The sequence below is a fragment of the Bos mutus genome, chromosome 11 (genome assembly GCF_027580195.1).
Source record: "Bos mutus isolate GX-2022 chromosome 11, NWIPB_WYAK_1.1, whole genome shotgun sequence".
NCBI classification, from domain to species: Eukaryota; Metazoa; Chordata; class Mammalia; order Artiodactyla; family Bovidae; genus Bos; species Bos mutus.
The window spans coordinates 20,714,695-20,741,720 of record NC_091627.1 but is presented as its reverse complement, the minus strand read 5'-3'; the positions used below and the strand labels follow the sequence as shown (position 1 = coordinate 20,741,720).

At 46.9% G+C, this 27,026-nt stretch overlaps 1 protein-coding gene across 5 annotated transcripts in view; it reads right to left on the bottom strand.

The window, feature by feature from the left end:
• The window catches only part of LPIN1 (lipin 1), a 130,051-nt gene that overhangs the window by 37,431 nt on the left and 65,594 nt on the right, over positions 1 to 27,026 (bottom strand). For 4 of the 5 annotated variants that reach the window (XM_005903204.3, XM_070379135.1, XM_070379134.1 and 1 more), the window contains 5 exons: positions 12,543 to 12,743; positions 11,642 to 11,737; positions 8,486 to 8,793; positions 4,970 to 5,095; positions 2,759 to 2,863 (listed from right to left, as the gene is read on the bottom strand). In XM_005903204.3, coding sequence (XP_005903266.2) covers positions 2,759 to 2,863; positions 4,970 to 5,095; positions 8,486 to 8,793; positions 11,642 to 11,737; positions 12,543 to 12,743 — 836 coding nt within the window. The remainder of the gene's footprint in view (positions 1 to 2,758; positions 2,864 to 4,969; positions 5,096 to 8,485; positions 8,794 to 11,641; positions 11,738 to 12,542; positions 12,744 to 27,026) is intronic. The other variant, XM_070379133.1, reaches the window with a different exon arrangement.

Below are 27,026 nucleotides of genomic sequence, written 5' to 3'. Positions count from 1 at the left end.
TATGGATGAGAAAAAAAGACCCACTTGATTATTTCAGTCTTTGATCTCCTATACCCTTTCCTTTCAGACAACAGTTTTAATGACGTGAGAAAGAAAGCCCTGCAATTCTCCTTTTCCACCTTCTCTCACACCTCACACGGGCTCTCTCAAGCACCTCACATCATGTGCTTGGTCTCACGTATCTGCTTGAGTCAGACATCAGCTTCGAGGGGACAGAACTTGCCTATCGGGACAAGGCGAGCTCGTAGATGAACCAAAGCTTGTCTCAGACAGACGGGGACCTTTAATGGCTAAACTGACGCTGGCTGTCTTTAGTCCAGCCTTTCAGACAAATAGATTCAATGCTTCTCTGCATGATTTCACACTGAAGTAGACACGGGCTGGTCCCTCCTCCCTTGGCATCCGCACCCTCCATCCATGGAAAGGCATGTGGCAGCCTTCAGGCTCGATGTAGCCAGTCTGCAGAGAGGAGGAGCCTGAGATCGCATACTGTGGGTATGTAACCAAGGGGACACCTCTACACACACACACACACACACACACACACACAGTATGCCCTTCAGAAAGCTACCCCCTGAGAAAGGAACTCTGGGTCTTCCAGACATCTGAGAGAGAAAATGCTTATCACCTCCTTTCTCTTGCTTCCTCCAGCTTCCTAATTCTGCTTTTCTCCTGAGGGTCAAGGCTCTTCTGGCACCAAGGTGTCCAGAATTACATGTTCAGGACCATGAAATGTGCAAAGGGAGCACTGTGGCCTCCAGCAAGGGGCCCTTGTGCCAACAGTTCTGACCTGGATGATTCTCCAGAGGCATCAAGGGGGAAGCCCATCGTAACTGGCTTCCTACCCTCATCAGCGCAGCACCCAAACCTCAAACTGTTTGCTTAAAAGGAACATATTTTTTTATTTTGTTATAACAATTCTCTGGAACAGTATCCACTGCACTAAAGTAAAGCCCTCTAGGCTGAGCCTGCTCTGGAGCCAAGTGTCAGCAAACTTCCTTTATAAGAGGCCAGACAGCAAGTACTCCAGGCTCTGGGGGTTATGTGGTCTTTGTGGCAACAACTCGAGCCTGCCCTTGTGGTGGAAATGCAGCCACAAACAGTATGTGGACAAACTGGCTGTGCCCCCATAAAACTAAAGAAACAGAGGGTGGGCCAGACTGGGGCCACGGGCTGTAGTTTATGGATCCCTGCTCTAGGAGAATGTAAACACTGAACACAGGTCTCCATCACCCTGCCCAAATCCAGAATTCTTAACATCTGATCCTGTGATGAAAGCTACAAGCCATCGAGATGCTGAGGTGGGCAAATTCAGATTCACAAAGGACCGAGCCCTGTGTGATCCATACGCCGGGCGCACCACCCCTCAGTCACGTGCCCCCAGCCACACCAGCCCCACAGAAGGACGCTGCACCCAAATACACATGGACCATCTGTGCTGAGTGTTGAGGGAATTCAGACAGACGGGACATAAACGAGGGAAGAGACTCCTGACACTGAGTGTGACTGACGAGAAAGAGGATTCCAAAATTGCCCATTATCGAATATGAGACTTTCAAGATCAAAGGTTGTTCAAAAAAGTAAGCTTCAAGGTCACACTGACTGATCTGTTTCAATAATGCATTTACTAGCCATAATCACTATCAGCATTTTTGCTGAAATCCCATTTAGGCACATCAGTTATATAACTGCTCACAACTTAGCTGACCTCATTTTAAAATGGCCTTTGTTCTGCACCCATAACCTGGGAGGGAAGTATTAAATATATCCTGAGACTTGGTTCTTCAAAAAGAAAACCAGTTTCCCAGGCAGAAGTTAATCACGGCATCACTGCTCATTTTTCACAAAGCAGGCAGGTCAAAGTGTGGGCAATTCCAAGGGAATGGAGGCAGGAACCTATGACTTCTGCATCAAATTAAAACTCTAACCTAGGATTCTGAACCTTCTGGTCCATCCTACACTAACCTAGGATTCTGAACCTTCTGGTCCATCCTACCCTAACCTAGGATTCTGAACCTTCTGGTCCATCCTACGCTACTCTCCAAAATTCTATTCTACAAATGCTGTGGACACATCTGATCATATTACTCAGAAAGTCTATAAGCTCTTTACTGAGTTACAATAACAACTCTCCTTATGCTTAAATGATAGGACTTCCCTAGTGGCTCAGATGGTAAAAAAAAATCTGCCTGCAATGCAGGAGACCTGGTTCAATCCCTGGATCAGGAAGATCCCCTCAAGAAGGGATGGCAACCCACTGCAGTATTCTTGCCTGGAGAGCTACAGTCCATGGGATCACAGTCGGACACGACTGAGTGACTAAATGGGCAGGCAGACATGCTTAAGTGATATCTGAAAAAAGTTTTGTAAACTTATTTGTTGAACAACCCCAGACACAAAGATCATATCCCAATCTTCAATTCCTTATTCTATTTTTCAAAGCACATCACAAAATTAGAAAGGACTCTATGCTTAACCCTAATTTCCAGAGTCAAACTTAAGTACTTTAAAAAAATATAACCATCTACAAGTGCTTAAAATGAAAGGAAAAGAAATAATCTATATGTATTTTCTTCATAAGTAATTTGGTTAGTGGATAAATAAATTGGTAAGGGTTAGACCAAAATTTTCACTTCCAAGAATCTATACGGATTCTCCACATAAGTAATTTGGTTAATGGCAAAACTTACTTATTTATAAGAGTTAGAGCCAAGTTTTTATTATAAAAACATCCACAGCGGGAAAATAACCCCTCTACCTTTCCGAAGCGTGGAAGTGGGAAGACTGTGGAGGGCAAGAGCTAGAAAGACCGCCCTCGGCCGCAACCGCCAGATGAGGGGGGGGCCTCCTGCAATCTACCAGGCTACGGCATACCACGTGATCCACATTAAAAGAAAGAGAAATCAGAGGTCAATTCAATGAAACAAAATTTCTTATCAGTTATTTGACTACTCTCACAATAACACCTATAAGAAGGTGAAGGTACTTGGACAGCTGACAGTGGCAGAGGACCACATGTTGAAATCACAGAGAAATCAACACGATCTTCTTAACCATGAAAACAGACGACTGCCAAGACACCCGTTTCACTTTCTGTTTCATCTGCAGGCCCATAGTGAATTGCTTTTCTTGGGTCAGAGTTTAGTGCCTAATCAAATGACATACTCCAAAAGGTTTGGTAATCTGGGCTGGCAATTGTCTCTTAAAAGAAAACACATAAACCCAAGTATAGATATGTGTCTATTTATTCTAATTTGTAATTTCATTTAACCATGATCAGATCACCTCACCTGACATGGTTATTATTCTGGACTCATAGAGCAAAACATAGAAGACAGAGAAACGTACTCAGGATTGTGTTTAAAGGATTTGTTTTAAATGCTTAAAATTAATGTAGAATGTTTGAACAGAGTTTTCTACCTATTAGTGACTTCTAAATATTCCACATAATTTTCTTCCTAAAGTACTATGTACTTATGTACTTCCCTCCTTAGGGTTATAACTCCACAGACCACGGGAGAGAATGTATGAGGTTCTAGAAAGGTCTATACCTATATAGTCCAACAAGATAGCCATAGGTTGCATGGGGCTATGAGCATTTGATGTGTGACTGGTTCAAACTGAGGGGGTCTGTACATGTTGAGATACACAACTTCAAAGGCTTGTGAAAATGAGAATGTGAAACAGTTCCACAGTGTTTTACAAAACGATGACTTGAAAAAAATCCGATTACTTGAAAATAATTTTTAATAAATACATCATAGATCATCAAAATTAATGTTATCAATTTCTTTACACTTTTTAAGGATGGTTACTAGAAAACTTTAAATTACATATGTATTTAGCATTATGTTTCTACCGGACAGGGCTGGCCTGAGGACGGACAGACCCCTGGGAGGGGACTCCACAGGCCTCCAGTCCTACCCTGGCTGATGTCCATTCACGATCACGTGATGCGTCTGTTTCTCTCCAACCTCAACTTTGACGCACGGCGATGACCATGCAGTCTCATTAAGGAGATCACTCCAGTCAAACTGGAACTGGGAGAGGTGTATACTTCAGGTGGGAAGCCCTGAAGCATGTTCCAGGACTTGGGGGCTCTGACACCAGAAGCAAACCTAACACGTTAGGAGCATGTGTAACCCAAGAAGGTCACTGTCACCTAGACCAGAGCTGCCCATCTCTGCTGCATTCTCGCCAGACCCCTGAGATCTTTTCTTTCCTAACAGACCTCCCTCCACCATGAAATTTTAATGCCCTGAATATACTCCACGTCTGCTTATGTTACTATGCCCCTTTGGAGGTCACATGGCTATTCTAATATCTAAGATATTTTTTTTGCCACCCAAGAACAAATTTTTGTCCTGACGGGGGTGATAATCATCCCCACACACTTCAGATCTGTCCCCTGCCCAGTCCTTCTGGAAACTGCTCAGAAGGGCTCACGTGTCCTCACAGGCTTCACAGCCTGAAATGTTTTAGTCTTCTCTGCACACTGAGCAGCTGTGGTTCTTCGACCTCATCCTGGAAGTCGATGGCCCCTGAGAGTCCATTTTAGGGAAACCAAAATCACTGAGGGCAGCGGGGGAAGACAGCATCATTCTCACAGCCCCAAATGACCTCAGGGCTCCTGCTGCAGCTGCCCTGCTCCTGAATCTCACTTTAGGGATACGTATCCAAAAAGGCTGTCACTGTTTTCTCCCCCTGACAATAAGCTTTATGTAACTTCACACATGGTTTCCCTTTCATATCTGCAGTTTGATTCTGCTACTAGATAGAAGTTTAAGATCTGCTCATGTTCTGTGTTTAATCCTGATCTGTACCTTCTAGCATAAGGTGAATTTTGGGGGGTTCTAATTCTATTCATTTTTTTACGTAGATTTCACTGTGAAACGTGCCTCCTGTGACTGACTTGGAATCCTCTGGACCAGGACAGGCAAACACACATGGACACACACCAGCCCCTCACCTGGCGCTGGGTGACCACTCTCTGTCAGAATTAGGGTAAGAGGCTGACTGAGGGTAAGTCATGACAGGGGAACGGCTCTCCTTAGGGACATCTTCTTGGAATGGAGGTATATCATCAGGAATAGTTCTGGAGAAAGAGAAAAAAAAAAACAAAAAACATCAAAGTCAAAGAGATTTTACCGATAGATACATAATAAAGGCAAGTTTCCATTTCTCCTTATCTCTAATGCTTTGTAGATCAACATGATCTGCTGGTATACCCCCAGGTGTACTCTGAGCAGTGGAAACGAAAAAAGTTACTCAGAGAAATGTTTCATGTGTTCACACTTTGGCTCAATTATCACTGGAAAATGATTAAGTTTAAGAACTTGGACTTAGACGGGCTTGATGACCACACTGCTTGTTACTGTTAAGTTACACTACGTGCGTGTGTGCTCAGTCGTTCAGTAGTGTCCAACTCTTTGTGACCCCATGGACTGCAGTCCTCCAGGCTCTTCTATCCATAGGATTCTCCAGACAAGAATACTGGAGTGGGTTGCCATTTCCTCCTCCAGAGGATCTTCCCGACCCAGGGATCAAACTCGCATCTTCTGCATTGCCAGGAGGATTCTTTACCACTGTCCACCAGGGAAGCCCACTTACACTGTAGGCCCTACAGATTTATCTTTCACACTTCATCTCGCAAAAGCCTGAGAGTTGGGTGGCACCCGAAACTGGACCCAGAGGTTATAAAACTCTTGCCACGCACGACTGAGCTACCAAATCCCTGAATGACCAAACGGAGACAATGTTTCATCCAGCACAATAAATAAATGACACAATCAATCCTATCTTATACTTGCAAAATGGCTGCAAATCTACCTCCTTTCAGGCACAGCACGCTTTAATAAGAAATACGACCCACTATTTCACCCATGCAGAGGCCACCTGTCTCTGTTTTTGATGTGACCTCAAACATCTGACACTAAACTCTGCAATTAAAAGCCATGCAGGGCAGGTGACTGTAATAAGCCTGACCACCCTCCCATAAAGAAGACTGAGAGCCAAAGAAGCGATGCTGTCGAACTGCAGTGCTGGAAAAGACTCTCCAGAGTCCCTTAGACAGCAAGGAGATCAAAACAGTCAATCCTAAAGGAAATCAATGCTGCATTTTCATTGGAAGAACTGATGTGGAACCTGAAGCTCCAATACTTTGGCCACCTGATGCAAAGAGCTGACTCATTGGAAAAGACCTTGATGCTGGAAAAGATTGAAGGCAGGAGGAGAAGGGGTCGACAGAGGATGAGATGGTTGGATGGCATCACTGACTAAATGGACGTGAGTTTGAGCAAACTCTGGGAGATAGTGAAGGACTGGGAAGCCTGGCATACTGTAGTCCACAGGGTTGCAAAGAGTCGGACACGACTGAGTGAACAACCACCACCACCACCCAACAAAGAGTTGGACAAGACTGATACTCAACAACAACCACCACCATCGGCTTCTGAGCCCACAGCAAAGCAGACGCCACAGTCAGGTAAAGCAACATTGCCCCCAGGCCTTTACGTTTTAGCTAGAAAAACAAAAATTCTAAATAACAAAGCAGGAGGTGAATCCTGTGTTTCTTCTTCCTCCTTTTGTTTTCTAACTGAAGTACAGTTAATTTACAATGCTGGGTCAGGTTCGCATGTACACTAAAGTGATTCAGTTATCCATCCTTCACCCTTCTTCTGTGTTAACAAGACACAAAAACAGTGATCACAAATTACATTGAATTGCATAAAAATCTGAATGAGTTTGGCTTTTAAAATTGGCACTGTTCACCAAAATGGTAATTCACAGAAATAGAATTTCACCACACTATTAAAAGCAAAGAAAAATAAAACACGTGTCAAATCACTGCAGATGGTGACTGCAGCCATAAAATTAAAAGATGCTTACTCCTTGGAAGGAAAGTTATGACCAACCTAGATAGCATATTCAAAAGCAGAGACATTACTTTGCCAACAAATGTCATCTAGTCAAGGCTATGGTTTTTCCTGTGGTCATGTATGGAGGTGAGAGTTGGACTGTGAAGAAGCCTGAGCACCGAAGAATTGATGCTTTTGAACTGTGGTGTTGGAGAAGACTCTTGAGAATCCCTTGGACTGCAAGGAGATCCAACCAGTCCATTCTGAAGGAGATCAGCCCTGGGATTTCTTTGGAGGGAATGATGCTAAAGCTGAAACTCCAGTACTATGGCCACCTCCTGGGAAGAGTTGACTCTGATACTGGGAGGGATTGGGGGCAGGAGGAGAAGGGGACGACAGAGGATGAGATGGCTGAATGGCATCACTGACTCGACGGACGTGTCTGAGTGAATCCAGGAGTTGGTGATGGACAGGGAGGCCTGGCGTGCTGTGATTCATGGGGTCGCGAAGAGTCGGACACGACTGAGCGACTGAACTCAACTCAACTCAACTCAACTTTGGGCCTCATGAAAACTGAAAAGGAAAAGTCTGCTTGTGGATAAACTGATCACATTCTAGATTCATTTATGGCCCTAAGTCTATCACAGGTCAGCCCCCGGCTATCAATGGGTCCAACTGCCGGGCTCATAGTTGGTGCTCAAGTGAGAAAAAGGAGGTTCTGAAACAACAGTTTTGAGAATGAAGTGTTCACTTCCTGAGCTCCTGTTTCTTGGTTCTGATCTGGAAGGCTGGAGTTATCACCAAGCTATTATCAATCTTGTCTCGGTTACAACATCCATCCCAGCTTCATGTGACTCTAGAATCGGGCCTGCAGGATTCCAAAATTCAGTCTTAAATGCATTAACAGAAAAATAAGAAGTTCTGTGTGTGGTGGTGGGGGGGGGAAACGTTTATAAAAATCTTTCTACTGTAATCCCACTCTTGGGCAAATACAAAAGGAGAAAACCATGATTCAAAATGATACCTGCCCCACAACGTTCACAGCAGCACTACTGACAACAGCTACGACACAGAAGCAATCTAAAGGCCCATCGACAGATGAATGGACAAAGAAGATGTGGAACCTATATACAGTGGGATAGTACTCAGACTTAAAAAATAATAAAATAATGCCATTTGCAGCAACACGGAATGACCTAGAGATTATCATACTAAGCCAAACTGAGAAAAACAAATACCATATGATATCACTTAACATGTGGAATCTTTAAAAAAGGAAAAGATACAAATCAACTTATATATAAAAGAGAAATAGAATCATGGACATAGAAAACAAATTTATGGTTACCAAAGGGGAAAGCAGGGGACAGGAGTTTGGAATTACATTTACTCGCTATGTGCAACATAGGTAGCTCACAAGGACCTGCTACATAGCACAGGGAACCCTACTCAATATTTTATCATAACTTATAATGGAAAAGAATCTGAAAAATAATATATTCACATCTAAATGAATCATTTTGCTATACATCTGAAACTAACATAACACCGTGAATCAAGTATATATCAATTTAAAAAAACAGGACCATCTGAAACACTGAATTCACCCTTCTGTCACCCACACTTACCTACTGCTGTCCAGCGGCTCGGCCTCCTCGTCCGAGCTCATCTCTATGGGGAACATGTCTTCATCCTCGGACGTGTTCATGTTCTCGTCCCTTTTCAGGCTGTCCAGCTGTGACTTCCTCCTCCTTTTCCTGCGCTTCTTCACTAAAGAGCCACTCGATGGGGTCTCACTGGGAGGGGAGACCTGGGCTGATGTGTTGGTATCCAGGCCTCTTATCCGATCTGCGGAGTTCCTCTTCAGCTGGGACTCCATCCTCGAGGCTCCTTCCGACAGGATCGGGGAGGTGGCCAGGTGCATGGGGATCACCTCCTGAAGGGCAGCAAACATGTTCGAGAAGGAACCAGGTTAGCTGGGGGCGGGTGGTTAAGGGTTGGGACGATGCTGACAACCCGCCAGCATTAATTCAGAGGTCCAAGCACAGGTGGAGGGGTGTGATGAGGAGCGCAAGGCAACCAAATGCAGGATTTGATAGATGGTCATAAAGTCAACATGTCACTAAATGCCATTTTGTACTGAATCCTGCGTTTTCATAATTATAAGAAAGCAAAGTAATTTTCAGTCATTTCAGACTACCAAAATTCAACATGGTCTGAAATTTCCAGGGAAAAGAGGAAAAAAATCGGCTTGGAGTTATTATAATACCCGGGGAACTGAACTCAATTTTGCACTCCAGTGTGTGTGTATGTAAAAAAGAATGCATATGTGTATTTTTAATACACACTGAATTAAGATGATGATAATAATTTTTAAAGAAAGTTTTTCTGGTGCAGCCAAAAACCAAATAAAATTAAGGGGCTTAGAGAACATCAAATCATGTACTACACGTATAAAATCCACATCTGGAAGGTGAGGCTGAGGCTGGGAGGGATGGGAAATAGGTCACACCTCCGGGGAGACTGAAAGAAAGCAAAGCCTGGGACGGTTTTGTCCTGAGATTGAAACTGTGGATATTCATTTTAAAGCCTGAAGCTACTCAGAGCCATTCCTTGATAGCCAGGCTATCTTCCCATAAAGGAACTAGTTCAAGCGGATTATTGAGGAGTCACTACATCAGATCCCTTCAAAGCGACTTTCTCAGTGAATGGAAGAGTGAAAAGAAATGGTTTATCTTAGAAGAAAACATGCGGTAAATCTTCATGACTTGGAATCTGGCAAAGGATTCTTAGATATGACAACGAAATCATGAGCCACAAGGAAAAAGCAGATAAAACGGACTTCATCAAAATTGAAAAGTTTTGTGTTTCAAAGGACAACATCAAGAAAGTGAAAAGACAGCTCACACCATGGAAGAAAATCTTTACAAATCATCTCTCTTATAAATCATATAAGTCCCTTAACAAATCATAAAAGGTACTTATTTCTGAACTATATACTGAACTCTTACAGCTCAAATGATAAGACAAATAACCCAATAAAAAAATGATCAAAGGATCTGAACAGACACTTCTCCAAAGAATACATACACAAGGTCAATAAGCATGTCAAGAAGCGCTCAACATCATGGCAATAGGGAAATGCAAATCCACACCACAATGAGATACTACTTCACGCCCACTGGGATGGCTAGAATCACAAGGCCAGAGAGAAAGTAATGATGAGGCTGCAGACAGATCGGAACCCTCGTGCACTGCTGCTGGGAACAGAAAATGGCAAAGCGGCTTTGGACAACAGCTTCAGTGTGAAACTCAGTGTTGCTGGAGAAGACTCTTGAGAGTCCCCTGGATAGCAAAGAGATCAAACCAGTCAATTTTAAAGGAAATCAACCGTAAATACTCTTTGGAAGGGCTGATGCTAAAGTCGAAGCTCCAATACTTTGGCCACCTGATGCAAACAGCTGACTCATTGGAAAGGACCCTGATGCTGGGAAAGATTGAAGGCAGGAGAAGAGGGCGACAGAGGACCAGATGATTGGATGGCATCATCGATTTAATCGATATGAACTTGGGCAAAATCCAGGAGATGGTGAGGGACAGGGAAGCCTGGCGTGCTGCAGTCCATGGGGTCACAAAGAGTTGGACACGACTTGGCAACTGCACAACAAAAATAAATGACTCAGCAATTCCACTCCCAGGTACAGACTCCCCAAAGTGAAAACATATGCCTATAAGAATACCTGTACACAGCATTATTCACTGCAGCCAAAAGGTAGAAACAAACCCAAGTGTCCACCAACACATGAAAAGATAGACAAAACATGGTCTGTAGATACAGTGGAATATTATTCAGCCGAATAAAGGAATGGAGTATGGACACAGACACAATACAGGTGACTCTTGAACATATTAGGGTACATGAAAGAAGCCAGGAGCCAAAGATCACAAACCATGAGATTCTATTCAGACGAAAGCTCAGATTAGGGAGGTCTATAGAGACAGAAAGTAGATTAGTGGTTGCTGAGGGCTCAGGGTAGTGGGGAGTTGGGGGTTTAGGGAGAGGGGAGGGGATAGCCTGTCTCTGAGGTGATGACAACCCTCTAAAACTGACTGTGTGATCAGTGCAGGTATCTGTGAAAATACTAAAATCCACAGAACTGCACACTTGAGATGGATAAACCACATGGTGTAAAAATTCTATCTTAATAAAGCTGTTAAACAGTTTTTAATAATAAAAAATTAATGTGATCTGGTCACTCACTAAGCAAAACTGAGAGCACTCAGCCATTCGAGACTTGACACACAGGTATAATTTGTACATTTTGGATGATGGCTTCAGGCCAGCATCCTTCAGCTCCTCTGTCTCCCTGGCAAATGGAGGAGGCGGGGACCAATGCGTCATGTGGACACAGCACACACCCACCCTGCGGCTCGATCCCCTGGCTCAGGGAAAAGCCACTTTCCTCCTCCGCCCTCACCCACACAGCAGGCACCTGCACTTCTCCTGCATCTCCCAGAGAAGCATCTCAAAACTAGGAAGTAAGCATCACCACCCAGCTTCCCAGGTGGCTCAGCAGTAAAGAATCCCCCTGCCAAGGCAGGAGATTTGGGTTCAATCCCTGGGTTGGAAGATCCTCTGGAGGAGGAAATGGCAACCCACTCCAGTATTCTTCCTGGAGAAATCCCCCAGACAGAGGAGCCTGGCAAGCTACAGTCCATGGGGTCACAAAGCGTCAGACACGACTGAGTGAGCATGCATGCAAGCATCACCCAGCTGTCCTTACCTGATCATTATCAGTCTCTTGAACAAAAAATGCTTCTCCATTATCTCCCAGTTTCATGTGCAAATCCACAGATTCCCCGTTGATTTCTATGTCAACCTGAAGGAAAAACATACTTCACCACGACAGGAAACATCTCAGGGAATGCCCAGGTCTCTACACACACTTCAGTTACATACACTCCCAAATATCTCACAGTCCCTAATCTCTACAGGTCAATCTGGTCCCTTGAGAAATGGAGTCTAGGGGACCTCTCTGGTGCTCCAGTGGCTAAGACTCCATGCTTCCAATGCAGGGGGCATGGGTTCGATCCTTGGTCAGGGAACTAAGATCCCACACGTCACAACATAGCCAAAAAGAAAAAGAAACAGAATCTACGCCCCACCCCCAACCATCCCCTGGATCCCTGCAGGCTTGTGATCGCCCAGTGAGTTGAGCACAGCAGCAGTGACTACTGAAGCTAGTTCGCCCAGCTCCCTCCCTTGCAAGAGGCTCGCCCTTGCAGCCAGCCACCATGGTGTAAGGAAGCCGAGGCCACGTGGAGAGGACAGAGGCGTTCTGGACGACAGCCTCAGCTCAGAGTCCAGCCGAGGATCACCCGCCCGGTGAACCAGAGCATCCATGGAGGAGCCCAGCCTCCAACCCCGAGTCTTTAGCTGAGGCCGAAGAGCAGAAGAGCAGAAACTAGCCAGCCTCCTGCATGCCAGACCCGCCCCCCGCCCAGAGCTTAGTAAATAGTTGCTTTACGCCACTATAAATCTTGGAGAAATTGACACAGTCACAGTTTACGAGAACAGCTGTTAATTGCCAATTTAGGGACCAGCCTTCCCGAAGGAGACCTAACTATCAGGGTCCTCAAGGAGCTCCGGATATATAACACTGCCCCCACCCCCAGGCCACTCACCACCTTCTCCCGGGAGCGCAAGACCCCCATCTTCCCGAAGCGCACATGGAAGGGGGAACACTGCAGGCTCCCGTTGGGCTGGCGGACCACGATGATGTCGATGCATCCCGACAGGGTGGCGGGGTTCAGCCCCTTGTAGAGCTCCTTCACAGTGACGAACACCTGGCCCGCCAGCTGCCCGACGTAGTTCATGGTCTGAGCCTGGGCGACAAAGACACAAGCGAGACACACACGCAATTAATTCAGCTCCAGAGGTGGCTCAGACGGTAAAGGATCTGCCTGCAATGCAGGAGACCCAGGTTCCATCCCTAGGTCAGGAAGATCCCCTGGAGAAGGAAGTGACAACCCACTCCAGTATCCTTGCCTGGAGAATCCCATGGATAGGGAAGCCTGGTGGGCTACTGTCCATGGGGTCACAGAGAATCAGACACAACTGAGCGACTGACACTTTCACTAGAGCCAGTCAGGATGAACGTGTGTGCACCGCACGCCCGACTTCACACCCTGCTCAGGGCATTTTGCTCTACCAGAATGGGAATCCCACGCCTCACTCAGCTACCCCCACCCCAAACCCCGGCCACCCGGCAAGGCTTAGTCTCAGTCGTCCCTGGGACTCCTCTCCGAGTCCACGATACCTGTTGACACCGTCCTTACGGTTCTTGCTCTAACTCATGTGCAGGTTTTACAAACCAAATCTCAAGACTCTTGAGAAGAGAGACTGTATGTGAAATCTTTCATATTCCCCCCCACATCAAAAAGAGTGAAGTGACGTGAAGTGAAAGTCACTCAGTCATGTCCGACTCTTTGTGGTATAGTCCATGGGATTCTCCAGGCCAGAATACTGGAGTGGGTAGCCTTTCCCTTCTCCAGAGGATCTTCCCAACTCTGGGATCGAACCCAAGTTTCCTGCGTCACAGGTGGATTCTTTACCAGCTGAGCCACCAGGGAAGCCCAAAAAGAGTAGGCATTTAATAATATTACTAGAGACAAATGACTATTTTTCCTTTAGAAGGAAAAAAAAAAGTGACTTTTATTTTGGACAACTTCCACCCTGGGCCTTGCCAGCCTGCCCCATGCTCTCACATTCTGAGGGATATCTGTGCCGGGCTTCAGGCTGTCTGCACAGCTGACCCACTGGAGTCCCCTGAACAAACATCCAGGGCCGCTGCTCTGCAAGGGGCCTGGTGCTGGGAAGATAGATTCAAAAGACGCAGGCCCCCTCCCCCCAGAGGGACTTGGGCTTGAGAAGGAGAATGCACATCCATGAGGCTGTCTCTTTTAAGGAGACGCTGAGCGAATTCACTTTTCCAACAAAGGTCTGTCTAGTCAAAGCTATGGCTTTTCCAGTAGTCACGTATGGATATGAGATTTGGACTATAAAGAAAGCCAAGCACCGAAGAATTGATACTTCTGAACTGTGGTGTTGGAGAAGACTCTTGAGAGTCCCTTGGACTGCAAGAAGATCCAACCAGTTCATCCTAAAAGATATCAGTCCTGAATATTCATTGGAAGGACTGGTGCTGAAGCTGAAACTCCAATACTTTGCCCACCTGATGCAAAGAGCTGACTGCTTTGACAAGACCCTGATGCTGGGAAAGATTGAAGGCAGGAGAAGGGGATGACAGAGGATGAGATGGTTGGATGGCATCACCGACTCAATGGACATGAGTTTGAGTAAACTCCGGGAGTTGGCGATGGACGGAGGCCTGGCGTGCTGCAGTCTATGGGGTGGCAAAGAGTTGGACACGGCTGAGCGACTCAGCTGAACTGAACTAAACTGAGGGAATTCTGTCCAGGGGAGGAGAAGAGCCATCGTGGAGGAGCTGGCAGTTAGCAGGCGGGGAGGAGGGCAGCGATGCTCACTGGCAGAGGGAGGCGGATAGGACGCTGTACGTGGAGAGATGTGCGCCTGCAGAGGGAACGCACAGTGGGGGACCAGAGCTGACACCTGCCAGGAGACAGGCCAGGCGTGGTAGCAACGGGAAGCCATTGGGGACTCGAGAACACAAAATGATGACTTCATCCATGACTTAGAAAGAGCACCACGGTTACAAAAAGGTAGAGAAAGCTGGCAGGAAAAGACCCTGAAAGCAGGCAGGCCAATCCGTGGCTGCAGATGATCATGCAGACAAGAAAAGATGCCAGCCTAAAGGGTGGCAGTGAGGGGAGAAACGAGGCAAACGTTGGGGGCCGGAGCAACGGGAGCCCCCGCAGCGCTGGGCCCTGGTCCTGGCCTCACAGCTGGAGCCCCACCGGCCACCCCAGTGTGACCCGCACCCACCCAGCTGCCTGGACAGCCTCACCCGCTGGCAGTTGCCAGTTGCCAGATGCCAGTTGCCCGCCCTGATAGGACTCAGACGCTCAGACAGGCCCAGCCTCCCCTGGGGATGTGGCTCACGGTCTTGTCCCTGCTGGGTCCTGCCTCCTCCGTCTCCAGCTGCACCTCCACTTCAGGGCCGAGTCCACACACTTCTGTCCTCTCCACTCTGTACACTTTGGTGGACTCGTGAGGCCACGTGGTTTCAATATCATCTGAGCACCGAGGGGTCACACAACGTGACTTCTGACCGATGGGTCCCCAGCCCTCGGCAGGTTTCCCTGCCCTCAGACAGGTTAGATTGCTCAGCAGATCTAACCAGGATCCCATGGGACTGACCACACTGACTACCACCCAGGGTCCCTACGATGACTCCAGCAGCTGTCACGGCGCACACGTGCCCACCTGGCCCTGGCAAACCTCCATTTACACAGCTTGTAACTGTGAACTTTCTTGCTCTGATGTGTGTCCATTTTGCCATGTGGTTTTCATGTCACTCAGTGAAGCCAGATTCTCCTTGAGGCCAAGGATCAAGCCTGGTCCTTTCAAATTATTACCAAAAAAAATAAGAAACTACCTTTTATGAGCCTCTCATCTCAACCCCTACAACATAAGCAGAAATGATTATGACTTTCCCTGCTCCCAAAAAAAGGAAACTGAAGCACTAAACTGATCAGTCAACTGCCCTGCATGCAAACAAGAACTGCTGATTTGATTCTAACAGAACAAGCCAGAGACCTGAAGCAGTGAGCAAAACCCTCAAAGAAAAGAGCATGAGAAAGTCCTCTGGCTCATGGTACAACTTTAAATGACGTTCTCTGGATTAATACACTTCCTCCCTCAGATGCAAAAATAAGCAGACCTTCAGTAAACACATTCAGAGATGCACAGACCTGCCTCCCAGCTGCACAGCCTCCACCACTAACTAAGGCCCAGGTACCTAAATTCGTAAGTTCACACGTTCTAAGTTGGCTTAGTGGTGCAGGTTAACCAACTCCATGCACAAGGGGAGGCGGGACATTTCCTGAGCCATAGAGAAAAGGACTATTTATAACCCTGACACTTTCTCTAGGGAGTCATTTTATAAAAGGAAAGCATCATCACAATGGTCAACCTAAATTTTAACATACTGGGCTCATGAGACAGCAGTATAATAACATTTTTTTACAATTTCCGTCATATGTGTGCGTGCATGTTAAGTCACTTCAGTTGTGTTCAACCCTATGGGGTGGAGTCCACCAGCCTCCTCTGTTCACGGGATTCTCCAGGCAAGAATTCTCCGGAGTGGGTTGCCATGCCCTCCTCCAGGGGATCATCCCAACCCAGGGATCAAACCCGCATCTCCTACATTGTCAGGCAGTTTCTTTACCACAAGCGCCACCTGGGAAGCCCCTTCTGTCATATACATGGCCTCATATGCATGTGATTCTCACAATAACCCTGTAGGTATAAGGCCTTTCAGGTAGGAAAACTGAAGGACAAGCAAATGTGCAAGGCAGCAAATGCCCAAGATCACCAACCTGGAATCTGACCTTGGCTTTGGTTATGTTGAGCCCCTCTCCCATCCCCCACAGCTTCCTTCAACTTCACGACCCTCACATATGGGCTCTGCACACCCCTGAATGACAGTGACCCCTGAATGACTGCTCCCCAGCACCGGAGTCCTGAACCCAGGCCAACGTCACTGCTCCACTGGCAGGGCTCCTGAGAAGGCCTCAGGACCTGCTGGTTGGCATTTTCTATTCATAAGAAAGAGAAAGCTCATAACTGGATGGTATTACCAGCTCTCTGTCCTAGCCTCTCATCTGTCAAATGAGCATACTGGCCTGGGTGACCTGAAAGGTCCAGGTCCAGCTCCAATCATCCAAAGATAAAGGCTGCACACTTCAATCCTTAGCAACTGGAAGGGCATCTTTCATAATGTAAATGAAATGTTGATCTGTGCTCTTGTCCTTGAGAAGGAAGCATCCTTTCCCCGCCCACCAATGAGTAAATTCAAGGTAAATGGGCAGAAACTGAGAATTCTGAAGCTGCAGGACCCTGACTGCGCTCGTGTCCCAACACCCTCGTTTTAAAGAAATAAGCCCAGAGGTGGAACATGGCTCAGGCGAGCTCCCCACAACCAAGACAGAGCCAGACATCAATTCCTCGATTTCCAGCCCTGGGATTTCCCCTGTGTGCGGGCCATGGGTGGGCTGATGTGTTTTTTCTACCACAAATAATCAGAAGTTGCTTTGAGATCTATAGCTACCCTCTCTATTGAATAACTTATTTGCAAATCTGAAAATATCTCCATTCCGAAGCAGAAAATCTGTTCTATAATCCTTAACAAATGACTGAGCCAGGGCCCCACCTGCCAACACGCTCCTAGGAACTGTCAGTGTCTATGCCCTAGGCCAGCTGGAACCAAGCACTGAAAATTTTTTAAAAGGGAGAGCACTCACTACCACCTATTTGTGATTTCAGAGACGCAGCAGTGAGTGGTAGCTTGAAGTGAGATCTTAGTTCCCTGCCCAGGAATCGAACCTGGGTGGTCTGGATGAAAACCAGGAATCCCAGCCACTAGACCAGCAAGAGACAGTGGCTGGAACAAAGCTTGCCCTGGCTCTTATCCCTACTGATAAATGCATTTCTCAAGAAGGTGAAAACTGTAAAAACAGGTATAAAGTTTATTATCAGAGACACAGCACCAGTAGGAGAGCTCACAGAGAAATGGTTTAGTTAAGATAGAAGCAAGGCAGAGATGCACACCGGAGAAAAAAGGTGTGGGTGGCCCCCGTTACAAGAAGGAGTCCAGTAAAGAAGCAGATAAGTCATTTACATAGGGCAGTCCTTCTGGGTCTTTGCTTTCCTTTGGCCAGTTATCTGGTTTCTTTTTCCTCAACTGACCTACCATAGAACCCTCTCCAACATCCATGCAGTACTTTTTTCAAGAAGAATTCTAACCCAGAGGCCAGTGGAAGGGGAGGCGGGGGTGTGCGGGGGGTGGATCTTGGCATCACATATTATGGGATGATGCCCCCTTCCTTTTAGCCCCCAAGAAGTCTTTCTGAGCATGTCCAGTGTCTCTCTTGCCCCAAGGATGGGAAATAAATGGCTTCTTTATTTTTTTTTAATTTTTTTAATTAATTTATTTTTTAAGTGAAGGATAATTGCTTTAATAAATGACTTCTTGATCTTTTACTCAAACGGAGTTTAGCCCTTCTCTGTTCCTGCCATGACTGTTATCTTAAGGTGTTCTCAGGAAACAAAGCCTGGCTCTTTATATCGTTTCTGTTATTTCCATCTCCAAGTGCAAATAGGAGGCTGGTTGTAAATATCTAACCTGGAGCCCACCTATCTCCTGTTTGCACTCAGGAAGTACAAACAGGAGGCTAGTTCTAAGTGTCTTGCCTGAAGTCCATCTTTTCTCACCCCCAGAGAAATGTAAACAGGAGGCCAGTTGTAAATGCCTTGCCGGAGACCCATCTCCTGCCTCACTAGGATGAATACTGCCTAAAAAGCAGGAAAAAACATGCACTGGTGAGGATGTAAAGAATATGGAACCTACATACACTATTGGAGGGTAAATGGTACAGCTGTAGAACACAGCATGGTGATTCCTCAGAAAAATTTAACATAGACCTACCCTCAGTTCAGTTCAGTTGCTCAGTCATGTCCAACTCTTTGCGACCCCGTTGACTGCAGCACGCCAGGCTTCCCTGTCCATCACCAACTCCCAGAACTTGCTCAAACTCATGTCCATCAAGTAGGTGATGCCATCCAACCATCTCATGGTCTGTCGTCCCCACAGCCAGTCCCTCCCATCAAGAAGCTTACACAAGCCTCTTATCCTTACCCATCAGAGGGCAGACAAAATGGAAACCACAATCACAGAAAACTAACCAAACTGATCACTTGGATCACAGCCTTGCCCAACTCAGTGAAACTATGAGCCATGCCTCATGTAAGGCCACCCAAGATGGAAAGGTCATGGTGGAGAATTCTGACGAAAAGTGGTCCACTGGAGAAGGGAATGGCAAACCACTTCAGTATTCTTGCCTTGAAAACCCCATGAACAGACTTACCCTATGACCCAGCAATTCCACTTCTGAGTACACAGCCAAGAGAATGGAAAGCAAGGTCTCAAAGAGATATATCTGTGTTTATAGCAACATTATTCCCAACAGCCAAAAGGTAAAAACAACCCAAGTGGCCATCGATGGATGAAAGGATAAACAAAATGCAGTATGATACACACAATGGAACATTATTCAGTCTTCAAAAGGAATGAAATTCTGACACATGCTACAGCTTGGTTGAACCTTGAGGGCATTATGCTAAGTGACACACACCAGTCACAAAAGGACAAACACTGTGTGATCCTGCTTGTATAAGGTATCTGGAGCAGATAAACCCACAGAAGCAGAAGGGAGAATGGTGATTACCAGGGGTGGGGGCAGGGTGGAGGAAGTTCACGTTTCACGGGGACAGAGTTTCAGGTGTGCAAGGTGAGAAGAGTTCTGGAGCTAGACAGTGACCGTCTACTGTGTGAATGCACAGCCACATACGTGTACTTGTATTGAGTCTATTGAGTTGTTCACTTAAAATTGGTTAAAACACTGGATTTTATGTCGTGTATTTTACCAATTTTTTTTTTTTTAATTTACAACACAGATAAAGGAGAATACTGTATCAACCAGAATTCATTTCAGGAAGATGAACATTATTTGGTTAAAAAGTTTCTTGGAGGGACTTCCCAGGCAGTCCAGTGGTTAAGACTTCACCTTTCAATGCAGAGGGTGTGAGTTTGATCCCTACTTGGGGAGCTAAGACCCCACATGCCAAAAAAAAAAACAAGACATAAAACAGGAGCAATATTATGATAAATTCAATAAAGAGCATAAAAATATATTTAAAAAATTAAAAGTTTCTTTGAGTGACAGACTGGGTCCAGGAGACCAAGGGGAGAAAGTGGACCCAGGTCACCTCCAGCATCTGCCTGACCAAGAAGCACAGACTAGCTGGAGGCAACCACGCTCTCCTTAACCTTCCGCTCCTCCAGCGTCTCCTCCTAAACACATGCTGGTGAGTGAAAGTGAAAGTCGCTCTGTCGTGTCCGACTCTTTGCAACCCCATGGACTATATATTCCATGGACTTCTCCAGGCCAGAATACTGGAGTGGGTAGCTGTTCCCTTTTCCAGGGGATCTTCCCAACCCAGGGATCGAACCCAGGTCTCCCACATTGCAGGCGGATTCTTTACCAGCTGAGCCACAAGGGAAGCCCAGGGATACTGGAATGGGTAGGCTATCCTTTCTCCAGCAGATCTTCCCAACCCAGGAATCAAACCGGGGTCTCCTGCATTGCAGGCAGATTCTATACCAACTGAGCTGGTGAGTAAGTACCGAATATAGGAGCCAACCGGCTGGGCACCGCTTCCCAAGTTTCACGTCTGTCAGCTCCATCGGAAGTCAAAGCCTCAAGGAAGAAGCTAATTTGCTGGTGAAGAAGCCAGGCCAGCCAGAGTCCCTGCCGACCCCCCTTCACCTCCCCTCCAGCCGTGGTGTCCACTGAGACAGGACAGGAGAAGGCCCAGAGCGGGTGCGTGCCCTCAAGAAGAAAGTGCCTTTGGAACTTCAAGAAGCAACCACAGATAAGCAGATTCTGTACACAAAACAAAGGCTGAAATTTCCAGCTGAACAGCTCTGAGAGCCCTGCTCTCCACTCATCCCACTCCAAGTCACTTTTCCATCTCTTGATTTTAATCTTGGGATCTGGCAGGAGCTACCTGCTCCACCTGATAAGCCTTCACTTACTGCTCGAAATGGGATTCCTTTAACCCTCATGCAAAAGGTTTTCAAGGAAAGCTGAGCCAGACCTCAAAAAAACAGAAAGATACCCCTCCTGCCAAACTCAGGTTCTCTATGCGTGCTTAACTCTGAGGTTAAGAAACAGGTAAACATATTTCTCTCAGCGTGACAACTTCCAGCTTGACCTCCTGGAACACTACTAACTTTTTAAGATTATTCCACGCCACTGGAATACTGCCTTTCTGAATACTCTTCCGTAAGCTAGAAACCACGGCAGCACTTGTGTTAGATCCGAATACGTAACACACATGGAACGCAAAAACCCACAAGTGTGTTCCCACGTGGGGTTCCATCTGCAGCGTAAATAATCAACAGAGCATCTTCAGCCTGAAAAGCATCAATTATTAAAACTAAATATGGACCTTTGAATTATTTCAGGCCAACCCCCTTACTCCAAATTCAGGAATCAGGTCCATTCATTTATTATGCAAATGTATAAAAGTGATTTTAATTAATTCCCCTTCTAGTTCTCTCAAGGAGACTATTATCAAAGGCACATTATCTACAAGGTAAGTTTCTCCATTTTCATCTTGTGGGCATGCCCAAAGATATGTGATGTCATGACATGCAACATCCAATCTGGAGATACTCCGCCCCAGGAAGGATAGTGGGTCAGGACTCGGGGCTGAGAAACCTCACCTTAGCATAGATCAAAGAGAGTGCAAAGCTTCCTCAGTGGACACTACCCTCAGAATCACCGTTTTTGTTAAACCTTCCTCACCTTGACACTTCTTTCTTTAAGCTCTTTAAGCTCCACAAGAGTTCTACTGTCACTCCTTAATCCATGTCCCATCGCCTCTTCTGTGTCTTCGCCTGCATGTCAGGCTACCTCGTCCATCTCCACACCCACAATAACTCATTGTTCTGTGAAGTGAACCTCCCTCCGGGCTCTCCTGTTAAGGTGATCCCCTCTCCTCCCATCCTGGGCAGCGGCTTGATAAAACACAGGTTGTCACTTGTCCAGCTGGAGAGACCTGATAAACTTGGGCCAGCATTTGTCCAGTGGCTGGAGAGACCCCATTCACCAAGCTGTCTGCCCTCCTTGAGGACTGGGAGGGGCCTGCTCATCTCAGGACGCCCAGCCCCTCACATGGCACCAGGCCCATCCCAGGGACCCAGGAAATGCTGCGGCCACACACAACCATGCTTGAATTACTTCCCAGACTGCCATTGACTCCATTCTTCAGCATTTGCTGGGAGCCTCATCTCTTCTATTTGTCCGTTAAGCGAAGTACCTCTGAAATGACCTGATTGAATTAAATCTATACAGTGATTGTCTTCCAACAAGTGAAACTGCTTCATTGGTTGGGGACACTTTAGCGTTGGTTTAGTGGAAATAGAGGAGGTACCATCCAAGCTGCCTGTATCCTACTGTTAGAACACTGAAACAGACGCACGGCTCAGAGTGAAGGACCAGGGCGCGGGGGACGCCTGTATCCTCCTGATACCCATCACAGCGGAAGAGGACGGGAGCGGTGGCAGGTAGGAGGGCACGGAGCTGTGCCAGAGAAGGGGGGCTCCGCTCACCAGGGCCCAGCCGACCTCGGGGCGGTCATGGCCACATGGGTGGGCACGATATCCTAGTGCTTTCCTGAGGAATGAGGAGGCAGCTCATCACACAAAGAGAAATAAGGAAACATCCGAGAAGCAAATGACTAATGGCTAATGTCACTTCTTCCCGAATCCCAGGCGAAAGGCCACATAAGCTTCCACTCAACATCCGTACAGCACTTCACAATACATGGAACTCCTTTGCCTAGGTGGACTAATCTGATGAAGATCTAAGCATACTCAGAACCAACATCATTACCCCATTTCCAACAAGGAACTGGGACACCAGGTTTGCATGGCATTCTGGGTAGCTCAACTGGTAAGCCACAGTGAGGATGGGGGCCCAGGTGTAACCCCCAGTCTTCCCTGTCCTGCTGAGCACATCACTGCCTTCCCATCCCACTGGACAGAACTGGTATAAATGGGTGACACAGCCAACGTGCATGCTCAGTCGTGTCTGACTCTTTGCCACCCTTTGGACGATAGCCCACCAGGCTCCTCTGTCCATGGGATTTTTCAGGCAAGAATACTGGAGTGGGCTGCCACTTCCTCCTCCAGGGAATCTTCCCGACCCAGAAATCGAACCCGCGTCTCCTGTGTTGGCAGGCGGATTCTTCACCCACTAAGCTACCAGGGAAGCCCAATAAATAGGTGAGGCCCAGTTACAGAAAAATCAGTTTTGCTTTAGCAAAACAGATGGCAATCGTCTAGTTCTAAAAGCCAGATAACAACATTCAGCACATGTTCACAGGGTATCCCAGTACTACCCAGGTGACCAGAGATTGTAAAGAAAGTTGGAATTACAGACAGGCCATTCCAGAGCCAGGATGAAAAGCACAATCTGTGAGACCAAGCTTCTAAGAGAACTGACTCATTCTGGGGGGTGGGGCGAGGAGCTCGCCATCAGTGGGGGCATGCAAAGAGTCTAAACCATGATCTGATGAAGAGTCTGTAAAGGGAATTCAAGAATATGGGGTTCTGAGTTCATGATTCTATGACTTGGTCATAACTACTTCATGAAATCAAGTTTTTATCTCCAGCAAGAAACCAAGAGTTTAGAGTTGCTTTTTATTCTTTTAGGGATTGTTTGGAGGGTGAGGAGAGCAGTCGTACAGGGGAGAGGGATTTGTTTTGGAATTATCTTGTCCCATTGCAAAAAATTTCAGACGTGCACACACCAAGGTGCACATACCAGCGCAAAGTAGCTTAGCAGGTATGGGGATGGGGGGAACAGTCCTAAAATTCAAAAATTAGAAGAAATTAAGAAAACGGGAATTGTCCTCTCCCAGGAACACAAAACTAAAGAAGACAATGCCCCAAACTAGATTCACTGCAAACACAGTTTAGATAACAGGCTCATTACGCATTTCTTGCAGCAAACAGGCCACAGAAGATAAGGATTAGTCTAAAAAAAACAGAAACTGCACAAAATTAGGGGTGTGAACAACAACAAAAAAATGTTGCCTTCCATTTCAGTAAACAAACAACACTGCTTGCCACTCAGGGGAACAATAAATGTTGCCCCCAGTCAAGCCATCGGCCACTGCAGCCGCCCAGTGGTGCACCCTGAGAAGAACTCAGGATAAAGGAAAACAGGATACCCCTGTGGGCAATTAAGATGCACATCAAGGGAATCACTTCAAAGAGCCAGACTCCGGCACCTTCCTGTACACAGACAAGCACTGAAATCATTAACTTGACACGGCTATTTTGTGTGATTAGCAGTGATCTTTCATATTCAACTATATTGTTTTCCCAGCAAAAACTTCCTATATATCCTGGCTCCTCCCTCTCCTCTCTGAACACCCAGGTTATAAGTCCTCAGGTGAAAGTGAAAATTACTCTTTCCAACCTCATGGACTATGCAGTCCATGGAATTCTCCAGGCCAGAATACTGGAGTGGGTAGCTTTTCCCTTCTCAGGGGATCTTCCCAACCCAGGGATCACAGGTCTCCCACATTGCAGGCGGATTCTTTACCAGCTGAACCACAAGGGAAGCCCAAGAATACTAGAGTGGGTAGCCAATCTTTCCTCAAGCTGATCTTCCCGACCCAGGAATCAAAACGGGGTCTCCTGAATTGCAGGGGGATTCTTCACCAACTGAGCTATCAGGGAAGCCCTCAGTAAGGTCACCAAATAAAACATAACTCTCAGGTTTTAGGTTACGTGTGTATTTTTTTTTTTAGTAGACAGGGGTCAGGAGGCCTGGACGTGACTACTTCCTCCAGCATTCAGGAGCTCTGCACCGGAGGCCAGGTCTCCCCCAGCCTCTCTGATGAGATTTACCAGCTGTCATCAAGAGTGCTGAACAAGATGATAACTTTGAAAAGGTCTTCGCCCTTGCAAAGCACAGGACGAAAAGTGAGTGGTTACTGCAATTTCTTTCTTGAGCAAGTGGCTAGATAAGTCAGACTCGGTTGTGGGCTCTGGGTGTTCAGGGCTGCTTAGATGGTAAATCCGAAACCTGCCCCCACAGTGCTCAAGGCCTAAAAGGTCAAACGCCTCCTTTCATCAGTCTGTGACTGGAGACATCTTTGGCACACTTGCCCCAGAATGAGTCATCACTTCCAGGAGCAAGCCTGCCGGATCCCCGGCCCGGGTGTGCAGAGACAAACGTGCACTCCATCACCTCTCCCCTGACAACAGGTGTGGAATCTGGGCTTACGGCAAACGCGGGGCAAGTCCTGAGTGGAAAGCCGACCCAACATCCCCTGGCTTTGCGTTCCTGTTATCAGCAGCAGGACTGCAGCCCCAGACACCCAACCAGCTACTGCTCCACTGGGGGCCAAGGTTCTGGCCTGCCAGCTACTCTGGTTACAGAAGTGCATCTGAGAGATTTCTCCACATCCACTGAGTTCACGGTTGGCATGAGGCAACGACAGCACGGCGGCAAGCCAATGTGACACAAACCATCAAACCCACTGCCCGTTATCACACGCCACTACGGCTGGCACACCATCCAGATGGTGATAGTAACAAAGAGTTTAAATCGTTTGCTTAGTTGTCAGAACTATGCAAGGGATATGATTTTCCCATTTTGCAGAGAAGGAAATTGTTACAGTTTATATAACTTGGGCTGGGTGAGGTGAATGCACCACCATCCAAACTCACATTGAACCTCTATCCAGCACTGGGACGATGCTGTCAAGCTCCCCAAGACTTGACAATCCAACCTACATACAGGGCAGCACGCAGACCTTAAATTATATACACGGGAGGGTGTAACGCACAGCAGTGTGAAAACTATTCACTTCTCCAATGGGGAGGCCAAACTCAGCCACGATGGTACGTTTTAAGAGCTTGATTTCCTGGTTTGGAAACTAGTCTGCTTGCACCAGAGGTCCATCTGTGCTTGCTGGTGGGTCAAGCAGCAGCAGACCAGTCTCGTCCTCCCACCTCTCCAGGTGGCATACAGAAGACACCCAGGGGGGGGGTACATAGGCTGGGCAGAGCCCTGCCACCGGCTGACAATCAGGGCCATGACCTTGCAGATCTGGACAGGGTCTCATCACTTTTGAACTAACAAAGAAAAAGGGCAAATAATTTACTAGTAAAAGAAAAAAAAAATCTAAATTGGATATCCATGGATAAAATCTTCTCCTCCTCTTTATCCAGATCTACACCTCAAGTAGTTTCTGAGGGCTGGTGAGCAACTGGCTGATACCTTCCTGCCCACGCCCACTCCCCTCTCACCCAGTCACACACTCACCTGTGTCCAGCACCGGGCTTGGCACTGGCCAAGACTTAATTCCTGTCCTGAGAAACTGAAAGTCTTGTATCTTAACTGGCTCGGTTATTGAACAACTAACTGAACATGGATGTCCTTTATAACCTTTGTGAATGGTGAAGAATTTGCTCTGGGAGAGTAAGCCTCAGTCACTGGGAGTATGTAAGCCACCTGGCTTTTCGCTCGGACCGTTCATCCTCAAGGACAAGACAGAATCTGCCTCCTGGGAGTTCTCCCTGTGGCTTCCTGAAGCCCCGGGACGCTTCCTTCCTCTGAGGACGACCCCTTGCGCCCTAACACCAGGGCCAGGCCTCAGAGGGATGGTGGGGGGCCTCCACCCACCACCCCTGGCTGATCTCCTCTGAGCATATTCAACTGTGCCCCCACGTCTGGGGTCCAAATCCATGGTCTGCCCAGCTTTGAGCAACAAAACAGACGGGTGCTGCTTCGGGACTGGCCAGGACCACATCCACCTGGGAGGTTATGGGATAAACGCTGGCTTTCATACAAAGCATGAAAAAAAAAAAGACAATTCCTAAGAAATTCCAAAAAGATATGATGACTAATATGACTTGTGTGAAAATGAAGTTGGTTTATAAATAGCACGTCTTCCTCTTGCTATTTCTATTACCAGCAAAGAGGAAGTCGTCTTCTCAGAGCCCCTATGCATTGATAGTTATCAACTGGCAAGGGTGATAAATTACACATAGATGACAAAAAAGGAAGTATGACTTTGGTGCAGAGTGATGCAGTAGAAACAATGCTAGACTGGAAGTCCAGGTGCTGGGGTTTCATCCCCAGTCCTGCCCCCTACCCTGCCTCAGTGACAGCACTGGGGAAGGGGGGATTAGTCCCTCCCCTCCCAGCCAGCCTGAGCCAAGTGAGACCACCAGCAGATGCTCCATGCGTTAGTCCTACCATTGTGAATGGGCCCCTAAGAGAAACTTCTTACAGACAAGCGTGTGCTCAGTCACGTCCAGCTCTTTGCAACCCATAGACTGTAACCTGCCAGGCTTCTCTGTCCATGGAATTTTCCAG